The 22,819-nt window shown below is 41.5% G+C and overlaps 1 protein-coding gene across 1 annotated transcript in view; it reads right to left on the bottom strand.

The window, feature by feature from the left end:
* Positions 1-11,378: 11,378 nt before the first annotated feature.
* CLIC4 (chloride intracellular channel 4) overlaps positions 11,379-22,819 on the bottom strand; it is a 65,679-nt gene continuing 54,238 nt past the window's right edge. Inside the window, exons 5-6 of the mRNA XM_080654978.1 lie at positions 16,382-16,563; positions 11,379-14,790 (exon numbers count right to left, since the gene is read on the bottom strand). Of these exons, the coding sequence (XP_080511104.1) occupies positions 14,626-14,790; positions 16,382-16,563 (347 nt within the window). The 3' untranslated portion in view covers positions 11,379-14,625. The remainder of the gene's footprint in view (positions 14,791-16,381; positions 16,564-22,819) is intronic.

Below are 22,819 nucleotides of genomic sequence, written 5' to 3'. Positions count from 1 at the left end.
AGGCAGGATGGAAAAAACAGAAATGTTCGTATTAGGAAACGGGGATTCCAGGTCATTTAAAAATCTTTAAGTATTTCATTTAGAATGTATTAGAAGGGGAGGGGGAAGGACATATGTAATACTTTCAACAATAAAGAATTAAAAAAAAAAAAAGGAATGTAATAGACTGGCCTGTCAAGGAGAATTTTTAAAAGGCCAATGCCCAGCTGGTGTGGCCCAGGGGCTGAGCGTCGACCCAGAAACCAAGGGGTCACCAGTTCGATTCCCAGTCAGGGCACATGCCCAGGTTGCGGGTTCAATCCCCAGTAGGGGGCGTGCAGGAGGCAGCTGATGGATGATGTTCCTCTCACATTGATGTTTCTATCTCTCTATCACTCTCCCTTCCTCTCTCTCTAAAAGTAAATAAGAGCATTTTTTTTTTAAGGCTGAGAGGTATAATATGTTTCCACAGGGTGTCTAACCAGAAACAAAAATACAGCCCTCTAAGGAGTAAGCTTTTTATTCACCAAAACTTCGGCCACCCAGAGTAACTCCTTCCCGGAGACTTTACACATCGCCAAGGGCTGTTTCTCAAGCAGAAGCGGTGATTGAAGCCGCCATCGCTTTCATGAAGCAGAAAGTGGAAGCTCAATCCCAAGGTTCCAGGTCCCACCAGGGAGCCAAGCCAAGCAGAGGGAGAGGGCGTCGGGACATGGTGGGCAAACAGCCATTTGCTGTGACAGGAGGAGGAAGTGTAGGGCCCGGAGTGACAGAGTAACAGAATCAGAGCAGAAGCATCACCCTCAAATCCCAAAACGGCTGCAGACGCAGAAGGACGTGGAGAGAATCTTCAAGTTTCCTGAGCTCTGAACATTGGATTTCCATAATATCTCACCCGAATAGGTTCGTCGTTCTGGGTAGCACTTGAACACCCCAATATCAGAAATTGTTCTGAAGACACAGAATCTATTTGCAGCCCCTCCCGTAGGCCATCACTCAGCTCAAAGTCTGCCAGTGGTGCCCTGGCTGGTTCGGCTCAGTGGATAGAGCATCAGCCTGCAGACTGAAGGGTCCTGGGCTCGATTCTGGTCAAGAGCACATGCCTGGGTTTCAGGCTAGGGGAGTGCAGAAGGCAGCCGATCAATGATTCCCTTTCATCATTGATGTTTCTATCTCTCTCTCCCTCTCCCTTCCTCTCTGAAATCAATAAAAATATATATTTTTTAAATTCTGTCAGTGGCTCCCACCTGGCACCCCACAGCACAGCCTTAAAAGGTGTCATTGATTTGGCCCCAAACTACAAATCCAATCCATGTACCTGAGACTGGGTCACCTCTGGCCTCCAGGCCACAGCCCCAGTGTACCCCTCACCTGGGAGCGCCCCTCACTGGCTGATCTTCACACCGCAAAGGGCTTTCTAAGCCTCAGCGCTGGGGAAGAAACCACAAAGGAAATGTTGGACAGATCTGTGCTGCAGAAAAACAAAAAATCCCGGTGCGATTAACAAATACAAGCAAAATTAAAAGGTAAATAGCTGGGGGGAAAATCTTTGCAGCTAATACCATAGATAGATGGTTAGAACCCTTAATTTATAAAGAACCCACATAAATCAATTAAAAAAACCCACAAAGATGCCGGTGTATTAAAGTGCAAAAGGCATAATAAACAGCAAAGATAGCCGGGCCAGTGTTGCTCAGTGGTTGAGTGTTCGACCTATGAACCAGGAGGTCACGGTTTGATTCCTGGTCAGGACACATGCCTGGGTTGCGGGCTCGATCCAGGAGGCAGCCACTCAATGATTCTCTTATCATTAATATTTCTCTCTCCCTCTCCCTTCCTCTCTGAAATCAATAAAATATATTATATATATTTTTAAATATATTTTATTGATTTTTTTACAGAGAGGAAGGGAGAGGGAGAGAGAGTCAGAAACATCGATGAGAGAGAAACATCAATCAGTTGCCTCCTGCACATCCCCTACTGGGGATGTGTCCGCAACCAAGGTACATGCCCTTGACTGGAATCAAACCTGGGACCCTTGAGTCCGCAGGCCGACGCTCTATCCACTGAGCCAAACCAGTTAGGGATGTGTGTGTGTGTATATATATATATATATACTTTCTGGCAAATAATTTGGTGATATTTATCAATCTTCTTAAAATGTTCATACTTTCAGCTCACATTTCTGATTATTTCCTCTGAAACCTAGAAGCTGAAATACGGCCAAGGATGTACAGGCAGAGATGTCCACTGAGTAATAATGAAAAGTTGGAAATAACCTAAACGTCCTATAATCGGGGGAAGGGGTGAGTCAATGATGACGCGTCCATGTGACTGACAGCGTTGGGTAAACAGCCTCTGAGAATCAAGAGTTCCAGAGGAGGAGGAAAAATGCTTATGATATAATAGATTTGTCATGGAAAGTAAGCTCAGATTCTTAAAGGAAACAATCCTAGCCAATGGGCTGAAAAACGCAATGCTTTGCCTCTGGTGGTGAATTTGGGGGGAATATGTATGTGTGCATCTTTACCCTTTTCTGTACTTTCCGAAATGTCGACAATGAGCAGAGTGACTGTGGCAAACAGTTTTTTAGAACTCTAGAAAATCCTCCTCCTTGATACACTGTCCCCTTTACGAACTGGTACATCCTCGGGTGAATGACCGAATAGCGCCTTTCTCTTTATGAGTTGTTTCTGACCTGCTTTTCTTGCCTGTTATTCGCGTTTATGTTTTTTCTCCCTTGTGATCCTGGAAGCTCCTAGAAGGCAGAATTCACTCCTCTCCACGTCTTCACATCCAGCCAGCGCCTTGCACCCAGGAGGTGGCTCCGAAGTGTTCTTTTTTAAGGAATTAGGCATTTCCTTTGGTTAAGGGCGTCTTAGCATGAGATAAAGACTCTGGGTGCCGAGGACTGTTACATCCATTCCTATGCGGTCAGAAAACTCCCTGAAAGCCAAGGAGAGGGGATCAAGAGGTGGTTCCAGTGGCCCCTCGGCCCCTCCCTGCTGGTCATCACACGTTTATGCCAAATCTGCTACCTAAACCTGAGAACCTGTCCGCACTGCCCCCATTCTGGAACTACCTACCCGCGGGGCCTTGGGCAGGTCGCTGACGCTTAGTTCCTTCATTGATGAGCAAAGGGCCGCCACCAGGATGTCGAAGAAGCACCTGGCACCCCACAGCACAGCCTTAAAAGGTGTAAGGAACGCTGGTTTAGAATATCCAGGTGAAAGGAATTTTTAGGACTCTGCAGAACTGGCCCAGCTCCTGTGATTCAGGGGTTGCGCTTCAACCCATGAACCAGGAGGTCATGGTCTGATTCCCGGTCAGGGCACACGCTCGGATTGCCGGCTGGATCCCCAGTGTGAGGGGTACAGGAGGCAGCTGATCAATGATTTGCTCTCATCATTGATGTTTCTCTCTCTCCTTCTCCCTTCCTCTCTGAAATCAACAAAACATATTAAAAAAATACATTGCAGAACTTTTCTTTAAAAAACACACACACAACTCTACCAATAATCACAGCAATGCTGATTGGGCCCCACTTGGCTTTATTTACACTTTTGTCTTTCTCCCCAATTTTAAAAATAATTAAGACCGGCAACCTTAGATTCTGGCAAGCACCATGGAATTCTTGGCGCATCGGTAGAAACTGGGGCAATTCCTCTGCAGTAAACTGTTTAGGAGGATGCGGTGACATCATTGAAATAGCCGCTTCCAGGGAGACAGGCAACGGAGAGGGACCTGGGCTTGGGCCTCCTGCCCCTTCCTTGAACTGGAAACCTCCGGTTTGCCCACAGCCGATGGTTTTGCTGGCTTACAGTGACCTCTGCAGACAGCCTGGAGTTGCACGTGGTCTCTGAGCCAGGGTTGTGGAGAGGCCCCTTCTGCTCTCCCTGGTCCCCCAGAGCCCCCTCACCAAACAGGACCCCCTATTACACAGAAACTGGAGGCCAGTGCCCTTGGCGCAAGGGCACCGCCTAGCCCTGCTTGCCTCGCCCCCGCTGGACTGTGTGCTGGGGGCTGGGGCTGGGCCCCGCACAGCGTGAGCCTCCTGACCTTCCCCCAGACCCGTCTTCCTGGGAGAGCAGCCTTCCGCATGCCCACGCGGGTCACCCAGGTAAGCTGTGCAGCCAGGCGGCCTCTCAGTTCGTTGGGCCAATGATTGAACCTCTCTATACTTAAGTATCAGAGAAAGGGGGGGGGGAGGAGCTATATTTGTATATAAGCTTAGTACATTAAATGACATATAGTGTTAAATGAAAATTATTTATTGTTTCCCTAGCCGGTTTGGCTCAGTAAATAGAGCATCAGGTCCCGGATCCGACTCCAGTCAAGGGCACGTGCCCGGGTTGCCGGCTCCATCCCAAGTGGTGGGCGTGCAGGAGGCAGCTGACAAATGGTTCTCTCTCATCATTGATGTTTCTATCTCTCCCTCTCCCTTCCTCTCTGAAATCAATAAAAAAATTTTAAAGAAAATTATTTATTCTTATTTGACTGAGAAAATCAGAGGAAGAGAGGACATTTGAAGACATTGAAGTTTACCCCTTTATATGAAATGGGATCAGAATTGCGTCACTGGCTTTCCCTAGTTTTCACCAAAGGACCCCCAAGGCCAGCCCGGCTCACTTGCTGCCACTCCTCCCTCCGGGGAGTCTGCAGAGGGGACCCTTCTCCTAGAGACAGGGTCACCTTCCGGCTCCTAGCGCAGAGCCCCTGGCTCCTAAGTTCCTGGTGGATCTTTTTTTAAAATATATTTTTATTGATTTCAGAGAGGAAGAGAGAGGGAGAGAGATAGAAACATCAGTGATGAGAGAGAATCATTGATGGGCTGCCCCCTGCACGCCCCAACTGGGGATGAGCCAGGGCATGTGCCCTTGACTGGAATCGAACCCGGAACCCTTCAGTCCGCAGGCCGACGCTCTCCACTGAGCCGAACCCGCTGGGGCTTCCTGGTGGATCTGGATCCCGCTCTGCGACCCCGCACCTGGGCGGCGGCGCCCTGCGGGCCCTGGCTAGGGCCTCTGCGATCGCCGGGCAGGGGTGGGGGCGGGGCGGGGCGGGAGGAGCCCCGGGACTAACCGCAGCACAGCCCCTCGCTCTCCCTCACCCAACTGCCACCCAGACCTGTTTTGCTTCCCCAGCTGCCTGGTTGGCGGGCGAGAACTGAGGGTGTGAAGTACTCAAGGTCTGCACGAACCAGGCGCGCCGCCGTGCAAGCCAAAGCCCACGGGCGTGCTGACCTCAAAGCAAAGCCCCGCTCCCCTCCAAAATAAAGGGGTGCGAGCGCGTTGTGTGTGTGTGTGAGGGGGTGGGGGGCAGGGAGGGGAGGTCCTGCCCCTGCCACTGGCCCGCGGCGGGTGGCAGGAGCGAAGGTGTCGCTTGTGCTGCGCCCGGAGAGCGTCCGTTCGACACAGGAAGGAGGGAAGGAGGCCGGGGGTGCCTTCACAACGCGCCGCAGCCCTGGCCGATCTGATAAAGAGGAAGGAAGCCCGCGATGCCACGGAACCGAGCTGACAGCTCCCCAAACCGACGCGAGGCCTGCAGCTGTCACTGAAGAGTCTGCAGCCGCGAGGCGAAAGGAGGGGCGCCTGCCCCCTGCTGGTCATGGCAGAGCCGCAGCCAGCTGGGGAAACGCAGGCGAGCGCGGGCTGCGGGGGCCGGGGCGGGCCGGTGCCTCCTGCAGCAGCTGGTAGGCAGGCCTGGGAGACGCAGGGTTTGGGTGGGCCTTCTGCCCCTTGCAAGATAACCTGCCCCGGAGGAAAACACGAGGATTTATTTGCTCCAGCTGGACCTCTGCTTACCTGGCAATCCAATTGCCTTGGCTGTCGGGTCAGAGAGCCAAGTCCCCCCGAATGAGAAAAGCAGAAGCGCTTCTCAAGTTTGCACATCACCATCTGCATCTTGCTACAGGGCTCTCGTTCTGCCTCTGTCGCTGCCTGTGTGGCCTTGAGCACGTTTCTTACCCTCCCCTGCCTCAGTTTCCTGATCCATAAGATGGGAACCATAGTCTCCACCAGGATTGTTAGAGACTGAGTTATATGTAAAATGCTTAGAATAGTTTCTGGCTTTTGCGCGTTTATTAAATTGTTTAAATTTCAGTTTAGGTTGCGGGCTTGTTGCATTTGCTATAACTGATTCCTTATTCTGGGGATTTTCTCGCTTTCAGTCATGTATTTCTAGTTTAATTCCCCTGCGATCAGAGAACATACTTTGTATGATTTCATTCCTTTGACATTTGTGGATGCTTGCTTTGTGAGCCAGCATATGGTCTGCTTACTAAAACGTCCATGTGCACTTGAAAAGTATGTGTGTTTTGCAGTCGTTGGATGTAGTTGGATATAGTGTTCCAATGTCAAGTCAGAGTGGTTGTGTTATTCGCATCTGCTCTTCCTTTCTGGGCGTGTGTGTGTGTGTGTGTGTGTGTGTGTGTGTGTGTGTGTGAAGGGGAGGAGCGTCCCTGCTGGCTGGATCAGTTACTGACAGAGCTGTGATCTCCAATTATGATGATTTATTTGTCTAATTCTCCTTTTAGCTTAACTTTTGCTATCTGTATTCAAGGCTGTTTTACCAGATTCATATAATTTTAGGGCTGTCTTCCTAGTGAATAAAACTTTCGTCATTATAAAAGGACATTATTAATGTACTATATGTCCTTCATCTCTAGTAGTACTTTTTGCTTCAAAGCCTGCTTTGTATGATAAATGGTTACATCTGCTTTCTTTTGTTTACTGTCAATGGATAGACTCTGTCATCCTTTAATTACAACCTTTCTGTGTCCTTATAAAGTTTGTGTCTTGTGAATGTCATATGTTGGGTTTAGCTTTTTTTAAATCCAGTTTGACACTCTCTGACTTGTCACCAAATTGTTTAGTCCACTTATACTGAGTGGCCAGATTATTATGATCTCTAAACGCAAAATAATCTGGCCACTCAGTGTATAGCCTATATAATAAAAGGCTAATATGCAAATTGTCCCCTCAACCAGGAGTTCGACCAGCAGGCAGGCCGGCCAACCACCCATGTCCCCTTCCCCTGGCCAGGCTGGCTGGAACCCACCCATGTACGAATTCATGCACCAGGCCTCTAATATATATATATATTAGTGTGTATACACACACACACACACACACACACACACACACACACACTCTGAGTGGCCAGATTATTATGCATTCAGAGATCATAATAATCTGGCCACTCAGTGTACATTTATATAATTACTAACAGTGTAGGTTTTATAACGAACTCTTTGCTATTTTTCCAATTTGTCCTACCCTTTGTTCATCTAGTCTTCTTGCCCTGCTTTCTTTGGAGTCACTAGATATGTTTTTAAACACCATTTCCCCTTGAATATTAGATTTGTTACTTTTTATATTCAATTTTTAAAGTTATTTATTCTTGTAATTATCTTTGTTTTTCTAGAATTACAATATTTGTGATTTATTATAGTTTTCTTAAATTGTTACTTTTACTTGCTAAATAATGTAAGGGTCATGCAAGCACTTAACTCCACTTACCTTCCTCCCATCCTTCCACCATGGTTATAAATTCCTTATTATATATTTTGTAACAGTGTATGTCTTCAAGACATTATTGTTGTTGTTTAAATAGTCAATATTCTAATAGCTTTATGTTGCCTTCACTTTCGAGAATGTTTTCATTTAAGTATGGAATCCTAGGTTGGCAGATTTTTTTTTTCAGCACTTTGAAAATACCCCTGTTCTCTGGCTTTCAAAGTTTTTGCTGAAAAGCCATACGTAAGTTTTATTATTTCTCCTTCAAAAGTTATGTATCCATACCCAGCCAGTATGGGTCAGGGGTTGAGCATCAACCCATGAACCAGTAAATTGTGGTTTGATTCCCTTCAGGGCACATGCCCTAAATGCAGTTTTGATCCCCAGCAAGGGAAGTGCAGGAGGCAGCCCATCAATAATTCTCTCTCCTCATTGATGTTTCTATCTCTCTCTCCCTTCCTCTCTCTGGAATAAAAAAATTAAATTAAAATTTAAAAAAAGTTATGTGTCTTTTCTCTCTAGCTGTCTTGAATTTTCTCTGGTTTTAGCAATTTGACTATGATATTCTTTTTTTTTAAATATATTTTGATATTTTACAGAGAGGAAGGGAGAGGGATAGAGAGTTAGAAACATCGATGAGAGAGAAACATCGATCAGCTGCCTCCTGCACACCTCCCACTGGGGATGTGCCCGCAACCAAGGTACATGCCCTTGACCGGAATCGAACCCGGGACCCTTCAGTCCGCAGGCCAACGCTCTATACACTGAGCCAAACCGGTCTCGGCTATGATCTTCTTTAGGTTAGGTTTTTTTGTTTTGTTTTGCTTTGTTTTATTCCATATGGAGTTTGCTGAGTTTTATGAATTTGTGGGTTAATATCTATCAACAGTTCTGGAAATTTCTCAGCTATTATTTCATCAAGTATCAATTCTGCCCATTACTTTCTGCCTAGGACTTCAATTGCGTATCTTAAGATTGTGTTCCACATTGTCTCTTATGCTCTTTTCTTGTAGTATTTGTTGTTGTTTTGTTTTTTGCATTCTTTTTCTATCTTTGCTTCAGTTTGGATTTTTTCAAATGACCTGTCTTCAAGCACCAGTCCTGTCTTCGGCTGTGTCCATCCTTTTAAACCTATCCAATGAACTCTTAATTTCAGATTTGTGCTTTTCTGATTCTCCTAAAAAGAAAGCTTTATTGAGGTATAATTTACAATCTGTAGAGAATTCACCCATTTTAGGTGAAGAAAACTACATGATTTTTAGTAAATTTATAGTGGAGCAACCATTAGCATAATTCTTTCTTTGCTTTTTTCCTTTAAGAATATATTTTGAATGACATTTAATTTGAACTTTAACTCAGACACATCACTAACTTTGCCAATCAACCTCTCAATACACTGATTATCCAAAACTTAGCAAGGCAGAATTGCCCCCTTCAGTTTCTTAAAGATAAAATTTATATACCATGAGTTCACCTTTCCAACCTATACAAGTCAGTAGTTTTTAGTATACTCACGAAGTTGTGCAATCATCACCATTATTTACTTCCAGAACATATCCATCACTCCAAAAACAAACCCCATACTCGCTAGCAGTCACTCCTCATTCTTCCCTCCCCAGTTCCTGGCAAACTCCAGTTCACTATCTGTCTCTATACGCTTGCCTCTCCTGGACATTTCACACAGATGGAATCTTAAAGTATGTGGCCTTTGGAATCTGGCTTCTTTCACTGAGCATTATGCTCTCAAGGTCCATTCACATTGTAGCTTGTGTCTATTTTCCAATGGTTCAATAGTATACCGTTTTGGAGTATATCATTTTGTTTATCCATTCATGAGTTAATGACTATTTGGGTTTTTGTGGCTGTTATGAATAACGATGTCATGAGCAACCACGTACAAGACATATGGATGTAAGTTTTAAATTCTCCTGGTTATAAACCTAGGAGAGGAATTGAGGGCTGCTTAAGTTTTTGAGGAACTGCCAAAGTGTTTTACACCTCAACTGCGCCATTCTACATTGCCATCAGCAATGAATGAGTTTTAATTTCTCCACATCATTGACAACTTATAGTTACCGGTCTTCTTGATTGTAGCCATCCTAGAGGGTATCTTTTTGTGTCTGGTTCTGATTTACATTGCCCTGATTGAGTCGTGTTAAGCGTCTTTTGTGTGCTTATTAGTCGTTTGTGTATCTTCCTTGGAGAAACATCTATTCAAATGCTTGCTAATTTTTAAATTGGGATGTCTTTATTGAGTCGTAGGAATTCTTTGTAGAACTGGATACTAGACCGTTATCTACAGTGCGTATTTAGAACGGTTCCATCACTTCCCAAAAAGTGCTTGTGCCTGTTTGAGGTCAATTCCCACTCTCATCCTCAGTGCCAGGCAACCACAAGGCTTTGTTTTGGGAAAGCCCCTCCCTCATGAAATTTTGTCTCCTAAATATTGTGCAATTGAGATTTCACTCTGCCTTTTGGAAGCCCTTGGCTTAGCTTCTAGCATCCCATGTAGAGCTCTGGAGTTCAGCCAATGTCCTCTGAGAAAACCAGTCATGTATCTGGGGTGTCTCTGGTTTCCAGTGTGCCCTATGACCAAGAACCTTGTGTTTTTTCTCCAGTAGAGTCCCTCTGCATGGCCCAAACCCAAACCTCAGTTCCAGCAAATGCCCCCAGAGGAGAAAATGGCCAGACTATCAGTTCACCTCAGAAAGACTTTGTCCTCTGAAATTCCAGTTCACTTCGTCTTTATTGCTTCCCGTTTTCTGGTGTTTTAAATCTTTTTTTTTCCCCTGGTTGTTGCAGCAGGAGTGTTGTGTTGCTGTGGCTTACTATATCCTACCCATTAATTACTGTAAGCTTCCAAGTCTTTGTATCTTCAGGCAAGTTTCCTTTCCCTCCCCCTTCCAGAAACATTAGCTATTCGGAGACATAAATTCTTCCATATGAATTTTTAAAATCCATTTATCTAGTCTCCCTCACCCCCCCCCCAAAAAAATTGAGATTTTGTCAGACAATATATTGAATTTATCAATTACTTGAGACAGAATTAAAATTCTTATGATTTTAAGTTGTCCATCCATGAACATGGTACACCTATCCATTGAACAGATTTCTATTAGGTCCTTTAATATTTTGTGCTTTCCTTCATAAAGGAATTGTACATTCTTTGTTAGATTTAATCCTAAATACCTTACTTTATCTTTTAAAGCCTTTTTTTAGGGTAATATGTTTGTTACAAATCCTAAAAGTTCAAAAATGAAAATACTTTCCCACCCATTTTCATCAGTTACCCAGTTTTCCTCCAGAAGAAACCAATGTTACTAGATCATCTATTAATTTTAATGTGGTAAATATTAGTATATAGTAGTTACATTGATTTTTGTTCCTCATTCTTCTATTAAGTAATCTGGCTGAATTTTCTTATTTCTAATAGTACTTTGTTTTGGATTTCTTTTATGTATATGCATTCACCTGCAAAGAACAATCATTTGGTCAATTCCTCTCGGTGATTTTAATGCACTGGCTAGGATGCTGCTCTAATCAAGTAGCTATGGAAAGCGGCTGGAAATAGCTGTGATAGAGGGCAATCCTGTCTTATTTCTGACTTTAACGAAAGGGCTTCTGTTTCATTTATATATGAAATTTGCTGGAAGTTCTTGACAGATGTCTTATCAGATTTGTTAAAATTTTACCTGTTTCTATTTGCTAAGAATGAGTACCATTAAAGTTTTTATGAACTTATTTATGCACCAATTGAGACCATATGGTTTTCCTCTTTAATGTACTGTGCTGAATCACCCACTCATGGGGGGGGGAGTCTAAAATAAAACCCTTTTACCCCAAGTTATTATTTATTTTCATGAGGGGGGAGAAAAAAGAACCTTTAATGATAGTGAAAATATATTTTATTTTAATACAATAGCTGCCAGCAATATACTGGGTCCAGAGACAAAAGAAAAATACAAGCATTCTTCAATAGGCTTTCATTTGCCTTTTCTAATGATTTTAAAGGAAATACTCCAATTCTGTTCAACATTATGACCTGGGGAGTTGAATTATTTTCCAGGATAAAAATAAATACTGGACAGTCCCAACATTTGATACTTTGTAAAGAATGGAATAATAAAGCCCATATAGTATATAGATAATGAATGCTTCCCTCTCTTTGAATCAAATACTATTATAGCCAGTATAAGAAATTGGTGGATCAACTTGATGAAATGTGTATCAAAATGTTCATGAAAAAAATACATATTTCTTATCATGTTTACCTTGTAGATATTTTCTAAATGGATATTTTAAATGCTCAGAAATAAAAGCTATTTACATGCAACTCTGGAGAGACTTAAAACTCAACGGAAGTAAAGCTGCCTAAATTCTAGAGTTGATTAATTTAGGGTAAGAATAAGTGTCAGCAATGTTTTAATTGTATACAGATTGCTCAAGGGATAAAGATAAATTGTCTAAGCCAAAGTTACCAAGAAAAAAGTCTTATATTAATTTCATCACAAGACAACAATCCTAGTAAAAGAAGATAACAGAGCTGTACAGAAAAACTGCATTTACTTTTTCTTTTTAAAGGAAGTCATCAACTGAAATGGAGAACTTTCCAACTGTTGAACACGAAAACTTCACAGAATCCCTTAGGAAAGAGAGCTTCCATTCAGACTCTAATCTCCTTGTTGGTTTAAGTGAAGGGGGAAATGATTCAGTAGTTGCAGAAATAATAACAGATGATTTCCATTATATCAACCCTTACACCACATGAATTGTCATGTAAACTTTTATCTCCAAATCTCCTAAGATTTAAGCTATCATCTTTGTACAAATATAAGATGGGTAAAAGAGCATTTGCTGAGATCACCCTATCTACTGGCTTTTGTCCATTTGCCAATCTCAATTTCAATTTAACTAACTTCCCTGATAAAAGTAATGAGGTGTTTCTACAGAGAAAAAATCATTCTGCCTTCATCAATGTCGTAACAGTCCTACCTATTCCTTGGACAATGAGAGGGATGCATCATGGGATACATTTTTTAAAGGTAGAGAACAATCATCGGATAAATTTTTCAAAGATAGAGAGTAAATATCCAAGGTAAAAATACTTCAGAATTGAGTTTTAGAATGTATTTTTCATCATTCTATTCTAAGGAATGATGCTCTTTCCTCATTAGCTCTCTATTCCACACCACTTAGTCCACCATTCACTGGAAAGAACGACACCCCTTCTTTTGAATCTTTTAGCCGAATGCCAAGTTACCACTATTTAAAAATAGGGAAAGTGATGATGGCTGTCTGTGTACTGGTGGCAAATGTGACATTTCTACCCAAAGAAGCTAATGCTATAGAATTTCTCAATAGATAAACTGTAGTACTTCTTCCTGGAACCAGAGAAATCAGCATCCAATATTAATTACACAAAAGGTGGGTGCTCAAACTTATGATCAGCAATCAAGAATTTCATCTCCCTGAGCCAAATGGATACAACATGGAGCTTTACTTATCTTTTTGTACTTATTACTGGGAGGTTAAAAAAAAAAATGCAGTATGCTTATAAAAATCAGGTTGCTTCCATAAAGCCAGTGCTTACTAAATGTTAGCATATCAAAGGGAGGAAATTATTGCCTTTTAAAGCAATATAATTAAAATTTCCAAAAACAGCCTGTGAGAAGTAGCACTTCTTAAACAAGTTAGGTAAAAAAAAAATTACTGAAAGTTTTCTAGTAACAACCCCATCTTTGGAGTAGTACCTGGAAAGTCCAATTGAAAAAAAAAATGAGTAAATACACAGCAAACTCGTTTTGTTTTCACTAAGTTCATCCTCCCTTGTTAGAGCACAAATAATTCCTGCTTTAGAACTTCAATTTAAGAAACAAACACGCAGAATGCTATTCCTCAACGTGGCTGTAGAAAAATTTAATGGAAGGGAACGCAATGGCTGACATTAGGCAAAACTGCTGTAAATACGCACTCACCATAACAACTGTAACTCAGTCGAAAAGGAGTGAGCCCAAAGTCTAACAGTAAAGGGGGTGGGATGAACAGCTGCTAATTTGTGTGTTTTGTCTTATTTTCAATATAGGATGGAGAACGGGTGTTTTTTGGTTTCCCACATTAAATAAGCTTTAGAAACAAAATTCTACTTGATATTCTGACAAACCTTAATTTCTGTGTTAATTTTTACACTACTATTCATTGTACTGCTATAGCTAAGTCAACTAAATATTAGTTTATGTAGTGTTGCTCAAAAGATCTACAAACAGCAAGATCTATGCTGACCTAAAAAGGAGCGTTTTAAAATAAAGAAAGCAGTAATGTTACAAATGAATGGCACTGGGCAAAGTACATTAGCAAACACCACACTGAGACAGATACAAGGTGCCCATTGGTTTAGCTTATATGGATAAAATGCTCAACAAAGATTGAGAATATTATCCCTCCCTCTAAACTTTTAGCTTCTACATAGTGTCAGATGTTATCATTGGTGTAAAGAATAAATGCTTTCAGGAAAAGTGAAAATTCATGTACAAAACAGAAGAGCAAAATCTGTAGTGACTTTCTGTGGAAGCCCTCCTCTGGTGGTGACACCTTCAGTACATCTCCAGGACAGACTAAACTGAAACAGAAGATTTTGATACAGTAGCAATCCTTTCATATACTCTTACTAAATATTATAAATTTCCAAAAATACATAAATATCCCTTGTACCATGCATTATGCACCAGTTTGGGGCTGACTGATGAGGGCATGGTGACTATTTTTAACGGTTAAACATTGCACCTCAAAAGTCCTGCCATCTATACACAGTGAAAGGACAACACAGGGAGGGCTCTAGGGATAGGAAACTACCTCTGAAGTAAAACGTTTCTGATGAACTGTCTCCAAATTAGAAGAGAGGAGGATAGGGGTAGGGGAGGTAGGCAGGGTGAAATAATTTTAAAATAATACTGCTTAGGAGTGTATGTTTAAAGATAGCTACTATACCTTATCTACCCTTTATCCTAATCTTGAGTAACTGCCATGTCCATGCAAAATAAAATTTCTATTTTATAGGAAGAGGAGCAGTCTGTTAGAAAAAGCATGTTCTTAATCAGGAAGCGATGTGAAGACGTCTCTCATAAGCGCTATTTTACTTGGTCAGTCTTTTGGCTACATCATTATATGCTATTTCAACCTCCTTATCACTGGGGCAGGTATTGGTGAACTCGTCCCTGCTGTAAGCATTAGTTAAGTATCTCCAGATGCCAGTCATTCTTTTTGGAATATCAAAGTTGCGATATTTTTTGGCCACCACCTGAAAGACAAAGAGATCAAAAGTGAACATTTATTTTCCATGTTTAACCAGAAACATCTCTAGATTTTAAGGAAAACTGATTTTGTGAAAATCTGAGAACTTCTATTTGAAAGAAAGCTTAATGTCCTCTATACCATTCTATCAATTTCATCAGAGAGGGGGGAGAATGAAGTTAGAAGTCACCTTCAATCTAACTAGAATCCTGTATAATAAAAGGCCAATATGCAAATAGACCAAACAGTGGAACAACTGGTTGCTATGACGTGCACTGACCACCAGGGGGCAGATGCTCAACGCAGGAGCTTCCCCCTGGTGGTCAGTGCGCTCCCACAGGGAGAGCACCACTTAGCCAGAAGCCGGCTCACGGCTGGCGTGCACAGCGGGGGTGGCGGGAGTCTCTCCCGCCTCTGCGGCAGCACTAAGGGGCAGTGAGCCGAGCAGTAAGGAGCAAGCAGGCGGGCAGTAAGGAGCAAAGGGTCCCAGACTGCGAGAGGGATGTCTGACTGGAGTGGGCCTAAGCCAGCGGGCAGACATCCCCTGAGGGGTCCTGGACTGCAAGAGGGTGCCGGCCGGGCTGAGGGGAGCCCCCCTTCTAGTGCCCCAATTTCGTGCACCGGGCCTCTAGTTTTAATAATGACCTGTTCTGGCCATCCAGAGAGACGGCCACAGGAAATCTCTGGGCAGATATGTAAAACACACACACACTATTTTAGATCTGTGTTTCTCTATCTCAATCTTTACTGCACAACTAGTGTTTATTACTATTCTATTTAGCAGTGTCTCATACAATAAATGCTCAATAAGCATGTTTCCCTTGAACAGAAAAAGCCAGGTGCCCTAGCTCAGTGGTCGGCAAACTGCGGCTTACAAGCCACATGCGGCTCTTTGGCCCCTTGAGTATGGCTCTTCCACAAAATACCACGTGCGGGAGCGCACGTACAGTGTGATTGAAACTTCGTGGCCCATGCGCAGAAGTCGGTTTTCGGCTCTCAAAAGAAATTTCAATCGTTGTACTGTTGATATTTAGCTCTGTTGACTAATGAGTTTGCTGACCACTGGCCTAGTTGGTTTGGCTCAATGGATAGAGCATCGGCCTGTGGACTGACAAGTCTGGGGTTCAATTCCAGCCAAGTGCATATGCCTGCATTGCTGGTTCAATCCCCAGTGGAGGGCATTCAGAAGGCAGCCAATCAGTGATTCTCTCTCATCACTGATGTTTCTCTCTCTTTCCCTCTCCCTTTCTCTCTGAAATAAAAAAAGAAGAAGAAATAAAGAAAAAACCAGGTGATCACAGAGCAGAATTTGATTACATGTCAGTTAGCAAACTCCAATCCAAAGTTACCTGTTACATCCCTGAATTTTTATGCAGAGAAAATGTAATATTCCTCTTTCTCACACACCTCAATTTTCAGACATAACTTCCATTTCATTAACTCTGATGTATAAGGCCTAAGCAGCATTAAATTACACTATTTGGGGGGGTTCCTACTCATGTCAGAAGATGAGAAAAGTTTACACATGAGGAAGTGCTGCCTCGGTACATAGCTGACTAGGTCTCGTGGCAATGAGACGCCACATCCCACGGGCCTACCTTCACAATGTGCAGCTTGGGCAGCAGGTTGCAATCAGCCAATGTCATCTCATTGCCATCCAGAAATTTACGTGTAGAACACTTAATGTCCTCCATGCTGTTCTCGTCAATTTCGTCAGGGAGGGGAGAGTTCAGATACTCATCCAGTTTCTGCAGTGTCTTCAGGAGACCCCTCTCCAGTGCTAAAAGAGAGACGGAAACACGGTAAGAAGGGAGCCCCCCCAAGCCCCCGAAGTACAAGCATTACTCGTTCAGTCAGCAACTGCCAAATGCTCGCTCTGACACGAAGCACAAAAAACGAAATAGACAGGTGCCTGCTCTCCTGGGATTACGTACATGGGGCAGGGGGTGAGACTAACAAATCTGTTCAGATAAATATAAAAACAAGCATGACAGTTTCAGACAGTGGTATCTGTAAAATCTTGTCAATAGCTCCATAGCCCACATATGAACACATAGCATAGTTGATGTTTAAACTGGAAAGATTGGCCCTAGCTGGTTTGGCTCAGTGAATAGAGTGTCAGCCTGTGGACTGAAGGGTCCTGGGTTCGATTCCAGCCAAGGGCACATGCCTGGGTTGCAGGCTCATTCCCCAGTACGGGGTGTGCAGGAGGCAGCCCATCAATGATTCTCATCATTGATGTTTCTATCTCTCTCTCCCTCTCCCTTCTTCTCTAAAATCAATAAAAATATATTTTAAAAAATAAACTGGAAAGATTGGTGAGAAAGAGCAAACCTACTAGTTCAATTCTAGGGAAGAAAATCCTGCTGAAACTGATTTTTTACTCTCAAATTTAAGTCCTACTCCCCTAAGAATATTTGGATTTTTCACCACAAAATGTGTTGTCAAACCCCACTGCAAACAATCTGAGCAAAAAAACCTGGAGTTTTTGCACTAATATTACACAGGAAGCCAAGAATAGCGTATTGCATACTAACATGAAAAACAGAGATCAGATTAGAGCTGAACTGAGGGTGTCTCTAGACAAATAGATTAAGATGCTATAATTGTCATGATTGAGAGAGAAGTGGGACAGAGCCAACCCTGTATATCTGGAAAGTCAAGTTAGTGACCTTATTAGAGAGGAGGTGGGGACATCATTAGAAAGGAATATGGAATAAATATAGACAGATCTTCTCTCATCCTTTCTTAACCTTAACCTTCCCAATCCACCTTCACCTCCCACTCCCAGAATATATAAACTTACACAAATGATTACAGTACTTGGTTGTAAAAGGAAGTTAAATATTATGAGTTGACAACCTATTAAGCTATAAATTTGAATAAAGTTGGACCTATTATGGGAAAAGGCCAAATTTCACATGCTGCCTATTAGATATTTCACCAGCAACATAAACATATCCTAACCCTGTGGTCAGCAAACTGCGGCTCGCGAGCCACAGGCGGCTCTTTGGCCCCTTGAGTGTGGCTCTTCCACAAAATACCACGGCCTGGGCGAGTCTATTTTGAAGAAGTGGCGTTAGAAGAAGTTTAAGTTTAAAAAATTTGGCTCTCAAAAGAAATTTCAATCATTGTACTGTTAATATTTGGCTCTGTTGACTAATGAGTTTGCCGACCACTGTCCTAACGCAACACTTTTTGTTCCAAAATGCTCCCACTTGCTCATCCCTTCAAGTAGTTCAGACAACAGACAGTGGCCTTACCTAGATAAAAGGAATGATGGATTTTATACTGAAATAAGTCAGACAAAGACAAATGCAGAGATACCTCATCTGACTGAGTTTGCTTTACTGTGCTTCACAGATACTATGTTCTTTACAAATTAAAGGTTTGTGGCAATTGTGTTGAGCCAAGTTTATCGGTGACATTTTTCTTTTCTTAAAAAATATTTTTATTTATTTCAAAGACAGGAAGGGAGAGGGAGAAAGAAAGAAACTTCAATAATGAGAGAGAATCCTTGATCGGCTGCTTCCTGCATAGCCCCTACTGGGGATCGAGCCCGAAACCCCAGCATGTGCCTGACCAGGAATCGAACCATGACCTGGTTAACAGGTCAGTGCTCAACCACTGAGCCACACTGGCAGGGCTCAGTGTCATTTTCAACAGTGTTTGTTCACTTCATGTCTCTCCATTACATTTTTGGTAATTCTTGCAATATTTCAGACTTTTTCATAATTATTATATTCGTTATGGTGATAACTGATCCGTGATCTTTGATGTAACTATTGTAATTATTTAGGGGCACCACAAAACACACCCATATCAAACTGAATTTAATCAATCAGAGTGTGTGTGTTCTGACTGTTCCACTGACAGGCCATTCATTCCCCATCTCTCTCCTCCTCAGGCCTCCCTATTCCCTGAGACACAACAGTATTCACACAGGCCAATCAAAAACTCTACAATGGCCTCCAAGTGTTCAGTGAAAGGAAGAATCGCATTATTTCTCACTTTAAATCAAAAGCTACAAATGAGTCAGCTCAGTGAGGAAGGCATGTTGAAAGCCAAGGCAGGCCAAAAGCCAGGCCAGGCCTCTTGCGCCAAACCATTCGCCAAGCTGAGAATTCATGCAAAGGAAAATTCCTCAAGTTCTGCAGCCCATGGGTCAAGGAGCAATTCTGACTTTCAAGTCTTACTTAAGAAACACGTTTTGGCCGAAACCGGTTTGGCTCAGTGGATAGAGCGTCGGCCTGTGGATTGAAGGGTCCCAGGTTCGATTCTGGTCAAGGGCATGTACCTTGGTTGCGGGCACAACCCCAGTGGGGGGTGTGCAGGAGGCAGCTGATCGATGTTTCTCTCTCATCGATGTTTCTAGCTCTCTATCCCCCTCCCTTCCTCTCTGTAAAATATCAATAAAATATATTTGAAAAAAAAAAAGAAACACGTTTTGGAAAGCTATCGCCGCCATAAATCATGCTTCCTTTGATGGGTCTGGGCAAAGTCAATTGAAAACCTCTGGACAGGAGTCACCATTCTGAATGCCATTAAGAACATTCATGAGTCATGGGAAGAGGTAAAAATATCACCATTAACAGGTGGGAGGCGGTGGATTTCAGTCCCCATGCATGACCCTGAGGGGTTCAAGACTTCAGTGGAGGAAGTGGCTGCAAATGTGAAGGAAACAGCAAGAGAACTAGAATTAGAAGTAGAGCCTGAAGATGTAACTGAATCACTGCAATCTCATGATAAGCTTAAGACGGATGAGGGGTTGCTTCGAATGCATGAGCAGAAAAAGTGGTTTGCTGAGATGAAATCTGCTGGTGAAGATGCCGTGAAGATTGCTGAAGTGACAACAAAGGATTTAGAATATTGCATGAACTCAGTTCAAACAGCAGCAGCAGGGTTTGAGAGCACTGACTAATTCTGAAAGAAGTTCTATTGTGGGTAATATTCTATCGATCAGCATCACATAATACAGAGAAACCGCCCATGAAAGGAAGAATCAACCAAGGAGGCAAACTTCATTGTTCTTATTTTAAGAAATTGCCACAGGCCCGCCCCCCCGAACCTGCAACCACCACCACCCTGATCAGTCAGTCACCAACATGGAGTCAAGACCCTCCACTGCAAAAAGATTATGATTCATACAAGACTTGTGCCCTTACTAGATTATAGTAGGAACATAACTTTTATATGTACTAGGAAACCAAAAACTCATGTGACTCGATTTACTGAGATACTCGCTTTATTGCAGTGACCTGGAACAGAACCCACAGTGTCTCTGAGGTACGCCTGAACCGCATTGTTTAACTTATATGTAGAATCTAAAGAGCAAAACAAATGAAGAAACAAAACTCACAGAAACAGAGACTAGATGGATGGTTATCAGAGGGAAAGGAGGTTGGGGAGTGGGCAAAACTGGTGAAGGGAGAAACTAGAATTACTGTGGTGATTATAGCATATACAAAGATCAAATTGTTAGGTTGTACACCTGGAAACTAATGCAATGTTACAAACCAATTTTACCACAATAAAAAAAATTGGCTTAATTATTATAATTGTCTCAATTTCCATGATAGCTAAAAATAACAGACTGCACAAAAAAATTTTTAAATGCAAAAAAAGGGCAGTATCTAATCACTGAATATCTTGTAGTTTTTAATATGCTTTTAAAAAATTTATTAGTGTGGTGACTGCCAGGCGGAGGGGGCTCAGAGGAGGGCACAGGGGGGATATATGGTGACTGAAGGAGACATGACTTGGTATGGTGAACACACAATACAGTGTACAGATGATGTGTTGTGTGGGTGTGTACACCTAAACCTGTATAATTTTGTTAACCAGTGTCACCCCAATCAATTCAATAGAAAGAAAAATTTATTAGTTATGTTCAGTCCTTGATATAGGTACTGCCTATTACTATTACATTTTAAGACATTTACATTTTAAACTCAGGGCTGGTTTACATTAAACTAATAGTCCACTAAATCATGAACAACTTCCTTGTATGATTACAATGAACAGAAGCATGGCCAGTAAGGAAAATAATATTGCCTGAATTTAAACATTGAAATAATGTCTGAAATGGACTTGAGTGGCATGGCAAGTCTGAGTAAGTTATTAATCTTCAACCTATTCTAAATCAATCCTTTTTATGAATTTTCAAATGTATCCAATAGAAAATAAAATAGCTTAAATTTCAAGGTTTATATCATATGATGCTTAGAATCCCAGATGTAAGGCACGAACTAAAATTAAGATAACAAAACATTACTATTATTGTTCTTTCTATAATTTTGGACTTAGCACAGCTCCTGCAATCAAGTTCAATTGTGGTACCTGACTAGAATGTTGGGTAATTTTTCAAAGTTAAAAATGTCAGAATAAAAGATGTATCAGTGAACACAAAGAATGCTGAATTAGTTTGCTACAACTTTTATGTGGCAACATAAGGAATGGCCAACAAAATAAAGAAAAACAGAAGTATCGAAAGGCACTAAAGAGCATCTTTTAATAAACAAGTTTTGAAGACAAACCGTCACAAAGGAATTTGAAGTTGAGATAAAGAAAATGTAAAGATTAACCACTAGAGGGCAGTAGCTAGCCACCAGAAAGCAGCTCCTTGTCTTTTGTAATTAATAAGTAGCACTATTGTTCTCCAATACCCCTGCTGTAGTAACACTAGCATCTCTAAAAAGGTCTTTCAAAAGCTCTCAAAAAAATGAGTAAGTATAATAGAAGCCATACAGTCAGTTTTAAATTAATTATGGAAATCAAAACACCCTTTTTTGCCTGAGAACACAGCAAAATTTAAGATTAGCACACATGCACACACCAGGGTCAGAAGTATGGGGAAATGAATACTTTCACGATAGTGGAAATATTAACTGGTATATGCTTTTGAAGAAGAAAACGTTTTAACCTATTTGGAATCTAGTACAAGGCAGCATTGTTTGTTATAATGAAAAAACAAACAAAACAGAGACAATCTCAATGTCTACCAAGAGGGAAGTGGTTAAAAATCCATGTTATGAAATATTAAGCAACATTTCTTAGTAAATGAAGTAAAGGTCGATATTTTAAAGAATTTCTACCACATAATATGTGAAAAAGACAACTGCATAATGTAAAATATAAATACACATTTATGTACACTGCAAAATTACATAGAAAAAAGGATGTATACTGTTGGGGAAGAGATTACATAATGTGATTAAGGAGCACTGAAATTTTATTAAATTTATATTTATACTACTTGACCTTTTTAAATAAGCAGGCATAACTCAATTACCTGCATAATTCGAATGAGTAAACATAAGGCAGAAACCATTAAATGTAACAAGTCCCTAACTGTTGTAGAAAACAATACAATTCACAAAGAAGAAAACACAAATTATGAACGCTTACATGGATAAAACTGTATTTTAAATCTCCTGCTAGTTTTAATAAAGGGTAATCTGACATAAACAGTTTTTAAAGGCTAGGTAACACATTAGAGGAAAACAAAAGAAGAAGGACGTATTTAAAGATGATTAAATATATAATGCAGTTTCATAGCTACAATGATTAGCAATCATCCTCTGATTCCACTTTTCCAGAGAGAAAGAGAGGAAGGGAAGGAGAATGAGTCTTGAATAAAAAGGAACTAATTAGAACCTAAAGATTCAATTCCTCCGTTTAAAAATAGGAATTTGGACATTAAGGAATATGCTTCAGAGCATATAATGGCAGATTTTCATCACTAGTAAATTCAAGGAAATGAAGAATATTATAAATACCAAACAGACTAATAAATTATCTATTAGTTACATTTGGGGGCTTAATAAATTATATAAATTAACTGAGGTATAAACAGATTTGGGACAGGTCGTACCTAACCCATCCGCATAAAAGGAATTACTCATTAATCTCCTTTAATGGTTCAAAAGATTTCACAAACTCTTACCCCCAATCAACTTGGACATGTTACCAAAAGAATTATATATTTTACCTATCAATCTCTCTATCTCTCTATCTCTCTATCTATCTATCTATCA

The sequence above is a fragment of the Plecotus auritus genome, assembly GCF_963455305.1.
Source record: "Plecotus auritus genome assembly, chromosome: 2".
Taxonomy (NCBI): domain Eukaryota; kingdom Metazoa; phylum Chordata; class Mammalia; order Chiroptera; family Vespertilionidae; genus Plecotus; species Plecotus auritus.
The sequence above is the reverse complement of the archived record's forward strand: the minus strand, read 5'-3'. Positions and strand labels throughout refer to the sequence as shown.